General features: G+C 44.9%; 1 protein-coding gene across 1 annotated transcript in view; it reads left to right on the top strand.

Moving 5' to 3' along the window:
* AAGAB (alpha and gamma adaptin binding protein) overlaps positions 1–3,285 on the top strand; it is a 29,514-nt gene extending 26,229 nt beyond the window's left edge. Inside the window, exon 10 of the mRNA XM_084642521.1 lies at positions 278–3,285. Within this exon, the coding sequence (XP_084498647.1) occupies positions 278–355 (78 nt within the window). The 3' untranslated portion in view covers positions 356–3,285. The remainder of the gene's footprint in view (positions 1–277) is intronic.
* The last annotated feature ends 12,024 nt before the right edge of the window (positions 3,286–15,309 follow it).

The following is a 15,309-nucleotide window of genomic DNA, read 5'->3' as shown; positions in this document are numbered from 1 at the left end:
CATTGAAGTCAGTGGAAAACTCTCTGACTTTAGTGGGAATTAGATCAGACTTTAACAAATTTCACAAACAGATTTTACCTTGCAGATATTCCAAAGCCCTCTAAATTGTCACACCCATTTTGTTGGGATTTTAGCCAGAGAAAGAAAATAACATTTCAGCGAGGAGTACTGTATATAGCTGTCACTACCGTGTTTAACTCCTGGTCACTTTACATTTATTAGCATGTAGCACAAACTTCAAGTGTCTTGAGCTTGTTTTGCTACCTTTGACCCACAGGTGGCCAAAGCATTCTGGATGGCAATTGGAGGAGACAGAGATGAGATTGAAGGCCTCTCCTCAGATGAAGAAAACTAAGTTCTCTGTAGCTGTTTGTAGTAGACCTGATGCAATATCCTAAAAGTTAATGCTGGACGTTTCCGACAAACAACTCATTTTTTGCTGAAGCTGCTATTGGACTTCGTTTGCTTAGAAATTAAGTGATCCTCCTTGCTTATCATTGAGTAACGCATTCCATAACACCTGAAACTGCATTAGATTGTGTTTGTTCTCCTGCCTGTATTCTCTCTGTGTGTGGCTTTTTCTGTGTATTTTTAAGGTAGTGTGTACCATCTTTACCATAAGTAGCAAACCAGTTTATATTTTCCAAATAACCATTTTTGTTGTTTCCTTAGAGTTTTTTAAAAAACAAATTCACCATCTGTTTTTTTTCTATGAGGTTGTCAAATCAGTACTTGAATCTAAACTCAAGATTTGAGGCCTGGATTGGTCTCAAGTTTTTATGTAGCTTTAGAACTAATTTACTGGTTTAAAGGAACCAGACTTGTTTGAGCCAGGAAAAGAAAACTGCTGAATTGCACTCTATTGAGAGATGGTAGAGTAAGGCCACAGGATTAGTCCTGTTCACTGATTGCCATCAATGTTAAAAATGACCTAGGGAAGGGCACAGGCCTAGTACTGGTGAATTTTATCCTAAATGCTGAGTAAAAGCCATCACCTCAACAACACTAAATTGTCACATGACATGCCTTACAGCCTTAGGCACCTGTATTTAATCGGGAGACTAGAAAGTATTAGAGCACCAGCAAGTGGGAGGAGTATTGCTTTGTAGTGGTACTCAGTGCTAGAAAAAGTATAGTAGATTAACAATGAGCGTACTTGGCAAAGTATTCCTCTTCCCCTCTGCCTCATTGTAGATGCTCAGTCTGAGTGTCTCTTTTCCTCCCTGGACACTAGGAAGCAAAGATTGACTGGAGATACATTTAGAGTGTAAGCATATCAGGCACCATTGAGATAATCACCATAAAGACAAGAAATCTGAAAGGAAGAAGGTTGGGGATGGGGGGTAAGAAGGTAAAGGAAAAGCCAGTTACCAGTTTAGTCTACTTTTCTCATCAAACATAACTAACTCTCATCAGAGAGCAGATAGGGATACAGTGAAAGGAGGTGGGACCTACCTTAAACAGTGGCCCATAAAACATGTCTTTCCATGCTAGAAGAGAAAAACCACTTTAGATGATGCAACCAGCCGTCTTGCAACTATTCAGCACAAGGGCCCAGGCTTCTCTAATGCCTCTCAGGCTTGTCATGTGCCACGCCCGGTATTCCCTAACCCACATGAAAATAGTCCATGTCAAGACAATCGTTTTTACTTTGAAAAGAGAAAGAGCTTTTACTTTTCTGATACTTGAGCCGCAGTGTACATTAAATTTTAGGGATTATGGAGCCTATACTTTCAGTGAAACTCCATAAATGCATCCATAAAAGCTGAATTTCTGGAAGCCCTATGACAATAGGGTCTTTCGCATCCACAGAACTTGGTCTATTCTTTTGATCCTGGGTTAGGATCAAATGAAGATGAAACAGGAGGGTGGCAGGAACACTCAAAGCCACAAGTCAAAACTGAAAATTGTGAAGCCATTATGAATAGCAACTAATGCTGCTTTGATCATAGTTGAGGCTCAGCTGTAAGGGCTTGCCACCTGTGATTCCATCACAGCAAAGTGGACCTTTTTGAATGGCGGTTGCTTTGTATGGAGAGACCTTACACTGCTTCCTGTCTCTGTGTCCAGTCATTTGTGTGTTTCTCCTGGGACTGACTTTGCAGGAGCCATGGGAAAGTCTCAGACCTCCTCAGGCAAGAGTCTAAAGTGAAAGGCTGCAGGGATGGATCTGATTCCTTATATGCAGAAGACTGTGCTGGGAGGCACTGCTCTCTCCTCAGAACCATCCTCCCAGTCAACAGTGTTGGAAATCAAACTGAAGGGGTTTGAGACAACTCTCCGCAACAGCTCTTTTGTTCTGTTGTTTTCCATCTCATCCTGTTCTATCCTCTTCTGCAAGCAGAAAGAGCTTTGAGGAAGAGATCATGGAGTTATATTCTGTTGAGTTATAGTCTTTCATGCCTCCTTGCTTCGTGGAAGGCAGAGACTTTACCCTTTGCTAAATATTTGGTCAGGTGGTGGGGAGGCATGTGGCAAAAGAGTAGAGAAGACTCATTTAAATACCCTAAAGAGCAGCATGCATTTGAATGCTCTGTAAAGCAGATTCACAGGATACATCTGGCCGTAGTTTAAAATTTAAGATCTTGACTGACTTTTTTTTTTTAAAGTGCTGGCAGGTGAAGCAAGAGACACCAGTAAGAGGTAAGAACCCAAGGCATGCAGGGAATGAGTACACCAATCCAACCTAACCACCCCGTCTTCCTGCTAACTGGGAGGGATATTTGGGGTAGGGACGGAGGGGGGTGAGAAGTCTTTAAAAGACCAGCACAAGTTGATACGATTGGCAGGAAAGTGCCAGGACTCCCAAACAGCAGTAACTAGCCAGGATTGTCAGCACAGTATGCGCTTCCACTGCCACTAGTCCCTGTAACGGCCATTCGTTTCCACGGGTTTTAACACTTGCCCCAACGTGTCAGCACGTCAGGGAGTGCTTTGGAACAGCTTAGTGCTGTAAACTTGTATCCCAGCAGTTGAAGCACTTTAAATAAAAATCTATTCATGAGTCAAACTAGCTGTTGTGGCTAGAAAATAGGATGGAATTAAATTCAGCGATTCTTAGATTATTGAATTGTATTTTTTGAGAACTTGTGTGGTGGTTTTTTTTCTTCTGTTTTTTGGCTGCAAAATTTCTTACAGTAGAGGTTTTAGAAATAAATAAAGCAAGTGTTAATGGAAAAGCAAAATGAAAAAAGCTGCTGTATCCTTTTGTTTAGGGTTTTCTTTAGTGTGTAAACTAGCATTGTAAACATGGAAATGGGCTGATTAAAATGCTATTTAAATACATCTGTAACAGTTTGGAAATCACTTTTAATCTCATGTTAGTAGTTAAATAAGGACATGGCTTGCAAGAGGTGAACTTTCCTTAGCTCTTGGAAAACTGGCATTCTAGTGGCTCCACTGAGCTTTTGATCAGGCCCTTTAGTAGTCTACTTAACTGCTTAGGGTAAAGCTATTGGCTACCAAAGATTCCCTTTGCAATTGAAATTGGACAAGCGTACCTCCCTCCTGCTTAAGCCCTAACCCAGGAAGGCACTTAAACACTTGACTTTAGAGGGACGACTCATATGGTTAAAGTTAGGCACGTGCTTAACTGGGACCTTAAGCAGTTGTGCAGTACTGCTGTAGACGGTCAAATAGCTGCTGGTTTTTGCCCAGAAAAATAGTGTCTTGAAGCATCCCAAAGAAAAACCCTGAAGCTGCAATTAAAATGGAAAGTGTCAGTTACTTTGGCTCCCGTGCTGCCACCGTTGCAAGGCCGGTTGTGAAGGGCCGGGTTTGGGGATCAACAGAAACCCTAACGCTGGAAAGGGTTAAGGTGAACATTCCAACCCCCCTCAAACCTTTGCAATCAAGAAAATTCAGGTGAGGATTTTAGCTAACTAAACTTGGGCTTCCACAAGACACCAATAATTAGCTTTTAATATGGTGTAGCTGCTACTACCCCATACAATATGAGAAGACATACTGTAAAGGGATAAACTTTCAGAGATCCCTCAATCAATTTCTGTGTTGTTACTTCTAGTTTAACCTACTGGTCCATGGAGGATTGGCTGGTCATATGATTCTGGCTGACTTCAGTAGAGAAATAACTGAGCAGATGGGAGTGAGGGAGGTAATGAACAAAAGTAGTGTGTGTGTAATGTCACTTCTCACTGAAAGGACAAACTGCACTCTAGAAAGCAAATGGTACAGAAACATAATCTCAGTATTGTTTTACCATGGATGCAGCTGTTGAACATGTTCCCAAATTCCAGAGGAGCTAGTCCATCCAAATGTAATCTCCCTATTAAAACACAAACCACATTACAGGAAAATGTTGTGGAACTCCTGGATTACCCATTACGTTTTGTGAAATGAAAGCAGTGGAACTAACTTTAATCTCATCCATTCGCTTTAGTTTTATGCGATTCAAAAATGCAAGCTTTAGTACTTCCAAAAACTTGGTGACTTTTTTCTAACTGAGTGAAGTCTCATCACTTATACTGGGTATAAATGGAGATACTTACATCTCTTGACTAGCAGTCACTCGCCTGGCTTCCATCTGAAATTGCCCCTTGCGCTTTTAATCCACAATTGGGATTTGCAGAAGTTGGTTAAAAACGGTGAGTGTGCATTACAGACTGGTTCAGTTGTCAAATACCAGTCTGCATCTATTCTAAACATAACCCAGGCCTACTTATGAGCTCAGGTTTGGCAGTATTTATTATCCAGTCTTTGAAAAAACCCCTAAAGCTATCATATGCTGATTGGCCTTTTCAGAGCAGTATGTCTGCGTCTTCTTGAAATGCATCTTCTGCCTTGACAATGGTAGACTTCCTAAATTGACTGTGTTCTTTATATGGAACAGTTTGTACTTCCTTACAGTCCAGAGAGACTCTCATGCTGTTCTATGTCCCATTCAGGTTGGAATTCTGTGTAATAAGCAAAACAGTGCCTGAACTGGTCACTAGCTTATTACAGATTGTAAAATTATCAGAAATTAAATTGCCAAAATTCCTAATGACTTAATACCATTGTTTGTTAGCAAGTCTCCAACTCTGAGAAACCATGAGGACTACAGGAATGTGGTGTCAACATAATGATTCTAGATCAAGGTAAAAAGAAAGCATTACTCATTACTCCCAAGGGGCTGAAAATTCTTAGGGGGAAAGGTGCTACTTGCAAAGAACAACAGAAGTGTATTTCAGATTTAAACTAATTATACTTGGCATTTTTGAGGCAAAAGGGACATTTCTTCCTAGCCTTGGACAGTCAGTGGTAGGTTTATGTCCTGAGCATTTATTCCTTACCCATTCTTTCTAAAGTAACTGTAGATGTTATACAGTTACAGTGGAGCATTCTTTTTTTTTTAAATCTTACTAAGTTCTTAGCCTCGCAAATGTGGCAGTGAATTCTACAGGTTGCTTAGGAAGGTAGAGGGAAGAAAATATCCTTTTATCGGTTTTATTGTCTATAGCACCTCCCCTCCTGAAGCCTTACAAAACAGCTTTGCTCCACGCACTGGTGAACTGCTGCCCCACAGCTAGCGGGAAGGTAGCAGCCATCTGGACAATTGCCATGGATCACGGCACTCAACTGCATGCAGGGCCACTTGTGGCCAAAAGCTCTAAACACATTAACAGGGCCCAGGTACACAGGGCCTTTTCTGAAAGATACTTCAAGTGAGATCCTTTGCTGAAGGACTGTCAGCCATGCTGAGTTGGAACCATTACTTCTAGGATATCTGTATTTACCTAGCACGTCAGGGGATCAGTTGAAACATGATTAAAAGTCCCATTGTTGACAGGACAGCACTGGTTCATAACAGGACAGGTACTATTGCTATTGTTTACACTGAAGAAGTTATTGTGGGTGTGGGAATGCCTGGCCTATACCAAGTGGAGAATCAACACACCTTTGGAAGCAGAAGCACTGCCTAGCTAGAGTCAACCTATGGTGGGGGTGGCTAATGTTCAGGGGTGGATGAGGTCAGAAATGGAACCCTAGGACAGGAAGGGTCTGGGACTCAGAGGAGGGGAAGTTCTGCTACTGTCCTCCTTAGAACCACTTGCTCCATCTTGTCCAGCCTTCAGAGAGCACCACATTCCCTGCTACCAGGTTACACGTCCTTCCCTCAGCCCAGCTGCTATGTTTCCTGCCATAACGTCCGGAGCAGAGCTGTGTTGAAGAGTCAGGGGACTACCACAATGAGACGTGGAGAAAGACTCTCTAAACAGCATTAGCAGATGCTCTGATGGAAGAGAAGAACTTGGCGAGAATGGGATTCTTGAGGGGTACCTCCATTGTCCTTAGTACACGTAGAAGAGATTACTCTTGTTAATGTGCGACTGCATCAGTATTCCTCATCTGTCAGTAACTAGAGGAGCTGTAGCAGTGGGACCCAACTCTTCTTGATGGTCAAGGTCAAACTATGAAAACTAACCTGAAAGGAAGTGCTTAACCTTCTGAACCCGCCTAGTCTGCCTTGGGAAATTCCCTGTGGTAGAACATAACCTAAATGGGCCTAGTAACTGACAGTGTTAAACACCCAGGGCCTGTCAGGTTTAATATTGCACCAACTGGGTGCAATATCCCTAGCATGACCTGTTGACATGACATCAGTCACACCAGTCCTTGTTCTACATGGAGTGCCTAAAACTGTGTTAGTTACCATGACAAGGTCCTGACTGAACACAATGTAGCTTATCTACACTGGGGAAACATGTTAGGGCAACCCCCGCACATACAGCTGTACACAGGGGTATGAGTGTTCTTTCTTGCCAGGTCCGGGAAAGGGAGCCTGTGCTGTGTACCCCCTAGGAGCCACTCCCCCAAATAGCCAGCTAGAGTTGCAGCAGAAAATGGCCTCCCCTAGAGGAGCACTTTCTGGTGCGTAACACACCAGAGCTGCAACAGTACAGCTAGGACAAGGAAACCAGCTCAAAGCAGGCCCTGAAGCAACCGCCTGCTTGCCTTTAGAAGGCCCTAGGCGCATGTGTGGCCATGGAGGGAGAGGTCCAGTGAGGATGCAGCACCGTGTTGGAAATGTTCAGAGAAGAGAAGCTCCCTACCAAACCTGGGGAAAGAGAGAGCTTCTGCACAACTGGAATATTAAAACCAATGGTTATAACCTATTTAGTAAGGGTTAGAGGGGAGCGGGAGTGGCATTGTCCATTTCTGAGTCACTAATGACTCGGAAGAAAGTGATTCTGAATGCTTAGAACTTTGATCCAAAGCAGATAAAGCACAAGATGGGGTATTAGTTGGTGTCTAGTGTGTAGGGGGAAAAGAGATCTGAGGGATTTCAATTTGAGTGACATATGAATAAGCTGGCTCACATGGCCATTATTAAAAACACCCTTGGAATTTCTGAACATTATACAGATGACAATTTCCTAACTCAAAGTGTTGGAGCCAACACAGAGGAATTCTTTATTAAATCTTGTCCTAACAGGTAAAGAGGAATTGATCATAGAACTAAGAATTAACGGCAGGTTAGGTTCAAGTGACCATGACCTGATCACATTTATAATGTGGATAAGATCCAGACCAGTAATATACACACTTGGTGCTTCAACAAGGCCAATTTCAGGAAGCTGAAAACAATTATGAACTAACTCAGGTGGGGGGAAGAATTTAAATCAGAAAAATGAGAATGATCATTGGGCATCATTTAACAACACCTTACTAGATGCCCCAAATGCCACAATTGAGGAAGGCGGCTTTACTGGTGAAAAAACGGACCTGGTTTGAGGGGAAGTGAAGGCAGCTGTAACAAATGGAAGAAAAGGGAGGTTGACAGTAATGAATATAAAGCAGAAGTTAGGAATTGTAGAAAATTCATAAGGGAAGCCAACGGACACAAAGAGAAATATATGGACAGCAGAGTTAAGGACAATAAGGAGTTTTAGATACATTTGTAACAAAAAGAATCTCGACAGTGGTATAGGCTCCTTACTAGATGGAAATGGTAAAATGATCAACAATACTACAGAAAAGGCAGCAGTGCTCAATAACTATTTCTGGTCTGTACTTGGAGAAAAACCAAATGATATAGTCTCATTGTGAGGTGGTAACATACTTTTCATTCCAGTAGTGTCTGGAGGATGTTAAAAGACAGTTACCTTTTCCGTAATTGGTGTTCTTTGAGATGCATTGCTCATGTCCATTCCATATTAGGTGTGTGTGCTCGCCCCATGCACCGGTGCTGGAAGTTCTTCTCTCTAGCAGTATCCGTAGGGGACCGGCTCGAACCTCGAATTTGGACCTCGAATTTGGCCACAGACTGCCACATATTGTAGTCATAGCGGCCCAGGAGGGCTTGGTGGTTGGCCACTCTCAACTGAAGGCAAGAAGACGAATAAATTTTTCGCCCAAACAGATCCAGTCTCTTTGAGTCTTTATTCTTGGGCGTAGGCCCGGGTTGACCCTACCTCTCCCTCTGGTTAACAGCCTCAACTACAAGGGAGTTTGGGTGAGTATAGAGATACTCATGGCCTTTATCTGGCACAAAGTATTTAAGCTCAGCCCTTTTTGAGATAAGTGGCTGGGAAGAGGGGGTTTGCCATAGGGCATTAATTATTTTCAATACCCCCCTTGTGTAGGGGTAAAGCTACTCTAGCGGGTGCTTTGGAGCGAAGGCCATAGAACATTGAGTCCGGTGGTTCCTCAAGTTCCTCTGCCTGGAGCCCCAGGTTAGAGGCAACCCTCTTTAAAAGCTCCTGATGAGCCTTGGCATCACCTTGTGGAACTGGGTGAAGGGGATCCCCTAATTGCTTCGTCCAGCAATGAGGACGACAAAGCCAGCGCCAAGGGATGCACCACATCCCCTGGTGGTCCAACTGGCTGCTCCCCTAGGTCCTCATGGTCGGGGGGCTTCCCCTGTGGGGCCTCCAGCTCCGGAGAGGGCCGTGATGCTGCAGCTGATGGCCTGAGACCCTCACCACTGATCGGGAGGCCTGGGAAGGCTGGGTGAACCCCCATGGGGGATTTCAAGGGTACCACACTGCTGGCCATTGGCCCAGAGGCCACGGGGTTGGTTGTGGTGCTGATGAAGTTGACAGTGCCAGGGCCTGTCCTGCTACCAGGCACTCCTGATGAGCACTGGAGTCGTAGGTGGAACGGACTCTGCGGAGTGACCATGACTGGCTGGCCCTCCTCACCGCGGTGCCGGCCTCTGTGCCTCAACGCCGACCTGTCCGATCAGGATGAGTTCCTCCCACACGGCCCTGGGGAATCTTCATCATTCGGCAGATCTGTGCTGGTAGACCAGCAATTTATGTCTCACAGTGCTTGACCTGTACCGGGATCCAGAGTGGGCCGGTCGTTAATAGAATCTCCCCGGTTGGAAGAGATTCGCGTCTTGGTGCCAGCTGCAAGTGGGCGGGTGACCAGTGACCCCGTTCCGAGATGTTGGAGACCCGCTGGGTCGGTCTTGACGCTCATGCCAGGGAATGCATGCCTCCATAGGTCTGTGCCAGGTTACAGGTAAGCCACGCCTTGAATCCAGGGTCACAGAATCATAGAATATCAGGGTTGGAAGGGACCTCAGGAGGTCATCTAGCCCAACCCCTGCTCAAAGCAGGGCCAATCCCCAACTAAATCATCCCAGCCAGGGCTTTGTTAAGACTGACCTTAAAAATATCTAAGGAAGGAGATTCCACCACCTCCCTAGGTAACACATTCCAGTGTTTCACCACCCTTCTAGTGAAAAAGTTTTTCCTAATATCCAACCTAAACCTCCCCCACTGCAACTTGAGACCATTACTCCTTGTTCTGTCATCAGCTACCACTGAGAATAGTCTAGATCCATCCTCTTTGGAACCCCCTTTCAGGTAGTTGAAAGCAGCTATCAAATCCCCCCTCATTCTTCTCTTCCGCAGACTAAACAATCCCAGTTCCCTCAGCCTCTCCTCATAAGTCATGTGTTCCAGTCTCCTAATAATTTTTGTTGCCCTCCGTTGGACTCTTTCCAATTTTTCCACATCCTTCTTGTAGTGTGGGGCCCAAAACTGGACACAGTACTCCAGATGAGGCCTCACCAATGTCGAATAGAGGGGAACGATCGCGTCCCTCGATCTGCTGGCAATGCCCCTACTTATACATTCCAAAATGGCATTGGCCTTCTTGGCAACAAGGGCACACCGTTGACTCCTATCCAGCTTCTCGTCCACTGTAACCCCTAGGTCCTTTTCTGCAGAACTGCTGCCGAGCCATTTGGTCCCTAGTCTGTAGCGGTGCATGGGATTCTTCTGTCTTGAGTGCAGGACTCTGCACTTGTCCTTGTTGAACCTCATCAGATTTCTTTTGGCCCAATCCTCTAATTTGTCTAGGTCCCTCTGTATCCTATCCCTACCCTCCGGCGTATCTACCTCTCCTCCCAGTTTAGTGTCATCTGCAAACTTGCTGAGGGTGCCATCCACGTCATCCTCTAGATCGTTTATGAAGATATTGAACAAAACCGGCCCAAGGACCGACCCTTGGGGCATTCCACTTGATACCGGCTGCCAACTAGACACGGAGCCATTGATCACTACCCGTTGAGCCCGACAATCTAGCCAACTTTCTATCCACCTTATAGTCCATTCATCCAGCCCATACTACTTTAACTTGCTGGCAAGAATACTGTGGGAGACCGTATCAAAAGCTTTGCTAAAGTCAAGGAACAATACATCCACCGCTTTCCCTTCATCCACAGAACCGGTTATCTCATCATAGAAGGCAATTAGATTAGTCAGGCATAACTTGCCCTTGGTGAATCCATGCTGACTGTTCCTGATCACTTTCCTCTCCTCTAAGTGCTTCAGAATTGATTCCTTGAGGACCTGCTCCATGATTTTTCCAGGGACTGAGGTGAGGCTGACTGGCCTGTAGTTCCTGGGATCCTCCTCCTTCCCTTTTTTAAAGATGGGCACTACATTAGCCTTTTTCCAGTCATCTGGGACCTCCCCCGATCGCCATGAGTTTTCAAAGATAATGGCCAATGGCTCTGCAATCACATCCGCCAACTCCTTTAGCACTCTCGGATGCAACGTATCCGGGCCCATGGACTTGTACTCGTCCAGCTTTTCTAAATAGTCCCGAATCACTTCTTTCTCCACAGAGGGCTGGCCACCTCCTCCCCATGCTGTGCTGCCCAGTGCAGTAGTCTGGGAACTGACCTTGTTCGTGAATGCAGAGGCAAAGAAAGCATTGAGTACATTAGCTTTTTCCACATCCTCTGTCACTAAGTTGCCTCCCTCATTCATTAAGGGGCCCACACTTTCCTCGACTTTCTTCTTGTTGCCAACATACCTGAAGAAACCCTTCTTGTTACTCTTAACATCTCTCGCTAGCTGCAACTCCAGGTGTGATTTGGCCTTCCTGATTTCACTCCTGCATGCCCGAGCAATATTTTTATATTCTTCCCTGGTCATTTGTCCAATCTTCCTCTTCTTGTAAGCTTCTTTTTTGTGTTCAAGATCAGCAAGGATTTCACTGTTAAGCCAAGCTGGTCGCCTGCGATATTTACTATTCTTTCTACACATTGGTATGGTTTGTCCCTGTAACCTCAATAAGGATTCTTTAAAATACAGCCAGCTCTCCTGGACTCCTTTCCCCCTCATGTTATTTTCCCAGGGGATCCTGCCCATCAGTTCCCTGAGGGAGTCAAAGTCTGCTTTTCTGAAGTCCAGGGTCTGTATTCTGCTGCTCTCCTTTCTTCCCTGTGTCAGGATCCTGAACTCGACCATCTCATGGTCGCTGCCTCCCAGGTTCCCATCCAGAGACCGAAGAGGGTTTCTCTGAGCCTGCCTCCCACAGTCCAAGGCATGACGGCTCGGTGCGGGTGAGCGCTGGCAGGAGCGGCGCTGCTGAGGCGGGGCACTCGGAACGGTCTGAAGTTGGGTTTACCCCGCGCTTGGGTATTGCCGGAGCTGGGGTGGGCGGCACCGGTAGCGTCAGGATCTCCCGTGCTGCTTGCAGGGCCTCGGGCGTCAACGGGACTTCGAGTTGATGGAGGCCTTTGTCACTGTCCCGTGTGGCAGGCATAGCACGGGAGGCGCTCAACGGGTCGACATGAGCTGGGACCCAACTCCCTGACGGAGGTGTTAAGCCGCCCAGCACGGCCCTCCCCTTTCCCTTACGGGAAGTGGGAGATCTTCCCCTCATGGACCTCTTGGGCTTCTTGGCCAGGGAGTGGGATTGGTTCCGGCTCGTAGACAGCACCGGCAGGGCGCTCTGTCCTGATGCTGCGGTGCTTGGGGTTGAGTCGGACCTCTGCTCCAATGCTGGGGTCAGTGCCAACTCCATCAGGAGTGTCCCGAGATGGAGGTCTCTCTCCTTTTCCATCCTGGGTTTGAGCTACTTACAGATGCAACGCTTGTTGCTTATGTGTCCTTCTCTTAGACACCTTAAACAGCGAACCTGTGGGTCGCTGATGGGCATGGGCCACTTACAACGATCTCATGGTTTAAAGCCTGGGGATCCCTAGGCTGAGTCCCATCCGGGACCAACTAACTAGAACTAATACGAAGGATAATTACTAAAACTGTATACAACTATTTTTCAAATAAATGTTCGTGAGACACACTGAACTCAGCGAAAGCTAGCCGAAGCAGCGGAAGTTCTAGCACCATCACTGGGGGCAAAAAGAAACTGAGGGTGGGGGGAGCTGGTGGTGCCCCTTATACCGCGCCATGTGGGCGCCACTCCAAAGGTGCCAGAGCCGGTCCCCTACAGATACTGCTAAAGGAAAAACTTCCAGAACTGGTGCATGTGGCAAGCACGCACACCTAATACGGAATGGACATCAGCAAGCACTCAAAGAAGAAACAGCAGCTACTAAAGTTAGATATTTTTAAATAGGCAGCTACAGATAAATTGCATTCAAGAGCTTTGAAAGAGCTGGCTGAGGAGCTTACTGGCCCATTTGATGGATAAAAGTAATAGGGTTGACATAATGTACTTAGATTTAAGTAAGGCATTTGACTTGGTACATCATGACGTTTTGATTAAAAAAACCAAAACAGCACACATTAAGTGGATTAAGAACTGGCTGATAGGTTTCTAAATGTAACTGCAAATGGGGAATCTGAATCTATTTCCAGTGGGGTCTCCCTGGGACCGCTATGCCATTTAACAGTTTTATCAGTGATCTAGAAGACAACAAAGTCGTCACTGATAAAGCTGCAGAGGACACAAAAATTGAGGAAGTTATAAAAGAAGATTACAAGTCACTGTTTCAGAGTGATGTGGATTGCTTAGTAAGCTGGGTGCAAGCAAACAATGTGTTTTAATACAACTAAATGTAAACTTATCTTGGAACAAAAGAACGTACACCAGGCTTGCACAATGTGGGACTCCAGCAGTGGGGGTCATAGTGGATAATCAGCTAAACATGAGCTCCCAATCTGACACTGTGGCCAAAAGAGCTAATCCTGGGATGCAGAAATAGGAATCTCAAGTAGAAGTAGAGAGGTTATTTTACCTCTGTATTTGGCATTGGTGCAACCACTGCTGGAATACTGCATCCAGTTCTGGTGTACACAATTCAAGAAGGATGTTGATAAATTGGAGACGTTTCAGAGAAGAGCCATGAGAATGATTAAAGGATTAGAAAACATGTCTTGTAGTGAGAGACTCAAGGAGCTCAATCTATTTGACTTAAAGAGAAGGTTGAGGGGTGACTTGATTACAGTCTGTAAGTACCAACATGGGAACAAATATTTGATTCAATTTAGCAGAGAAAGGTATAATACAATCCAGTGGCTGGAAGTTGAAGCTAGATAAATTCAGACTGGAAATGAGGCATACATTTTTGACAGTGAGGATAATTAACCATTGGGACAATTTAACAGAGGTGTGGTGGATTCTCCAGCATTGACATTTTAAAAATCAAACACATATTTTTCTAGAACATTTGGTTGAGGAATATTTTGGGGAAGCTCTATGGCCTGTGCTATACAGGAGGTCAGACTAGATGATGACAATGGTCCTTTCTGGCCTTGGAATCCATGAAGATAGCAGGAAAAGTCCAGGGTAGGGATCCAAAACTGATTATTGAATTACGCATATTGAACAAAGCAACAGACCCACCACAATTTGAGAACTATAGATCTGCTAATCAGGAATTTTCCATCATGCTCTAGTATTGGGGCATTAAAAAATTCTGCACGCCAAGCTGTAATACAAATGCATAATTCTATAATTATACTTACAAGAAGGGTTTCCTGCCAGTAGGTATCAGTCATTTGTTATGCAACATTTGCTTAAATTAAAGCTTAAGAGGAATGACATTTCAAACTTTTTGGACAATACATTTGCAATGTGTAATTGCTTCATTATATCTTTCATTTATCACTGAACATGTATTTTGTTTATATCTCTAATTTTACTGCAATGACTAGTTTGTGATACTGAAGTACAAGAAAATCAAGAATTATAAACTAAGGTGACTGCTAAGAGAACTGAAATTGATTTACTACATTACCTTCGCTTTTGGCAAACCTAGTGAAAATCTGGACGAAGCCAGTTCATTACCACATCGTTGGAAAGTGGAGTGGAAAAAGCATTCTTCCTTAAACCCCTTATCACGGGCCGGGGGGTGAGGGGGAGGAAGAAGTGTACTGCTCAATTCTATGACACACTAGGAGGGCAATTAGACAAGTTCATAGAAATAGGCTTTTTGGCTCATAAAGTTACTCTACTTGATTAACAATGCTTTTTGAGTGTGCTGTCTCCCTACTCAGACTCTGTGATGCCAGAATTAAGCTACACTCTCAACATAACTACCTTCCATTACTGCTGCTGCATTTACTCTAGAACTTCATAGCATAAATGCCCCAGTGTGCAGCAAGAGATACAACAGTGCAAGCTGTAGTGTAGACAGAGCTAAAGCATTCAACACCACGCTGCCTAACCATTAGATGGGTTGGCAAACATCTGAGCCCCCTCTGTGCTGTATCTGCCATCGGTGGAGTTGGTGCTTGGAAAATTATACCTATGGAGTTTGCTAGTGCTGACAGAGTATTTGAGAGTCTGGCATAGGGTTGGGGGGACATGCCAAAAATAAAGAAATAACCAGTTCCCTGTTTAATTCAAGTGACCACAGAGGGAAGAAGCTATGGTTCACTTCTGACAACACAACTGGACTCCGAGGAGTCATTTCCTAATGCAAGGTTTGGAAGAGCTCTACTGAGCAGGAATAGCATGCACACCCAAAAGATGTTCAACTCAAAACCACGGCAACTGTACCATCGCTCCATGATGCACATATTCAGCTCCAGTTAGTGGGCTACACATGAGCATCCAGAGAAGATTAGATCCAGAGTTTGTAGTTTTACAAGACAG

Source organism: Lepidochelys olivacea (genome assembly GCF_965140295.1).
Source record: "Lepidochelys olivacea isolate rLepOli2 genome assembly, chromosome: 10".
In the NCBI taxonomy this organism is placed as follows: Eukaryota; Metazoa; Chordata; order Testudines; family Cheloniidae; genus Lepidochelys; species Lepidochelys olivacea.
This window is presented reverse-complemented; position numbering and strand designations above follow the sequence as displayed.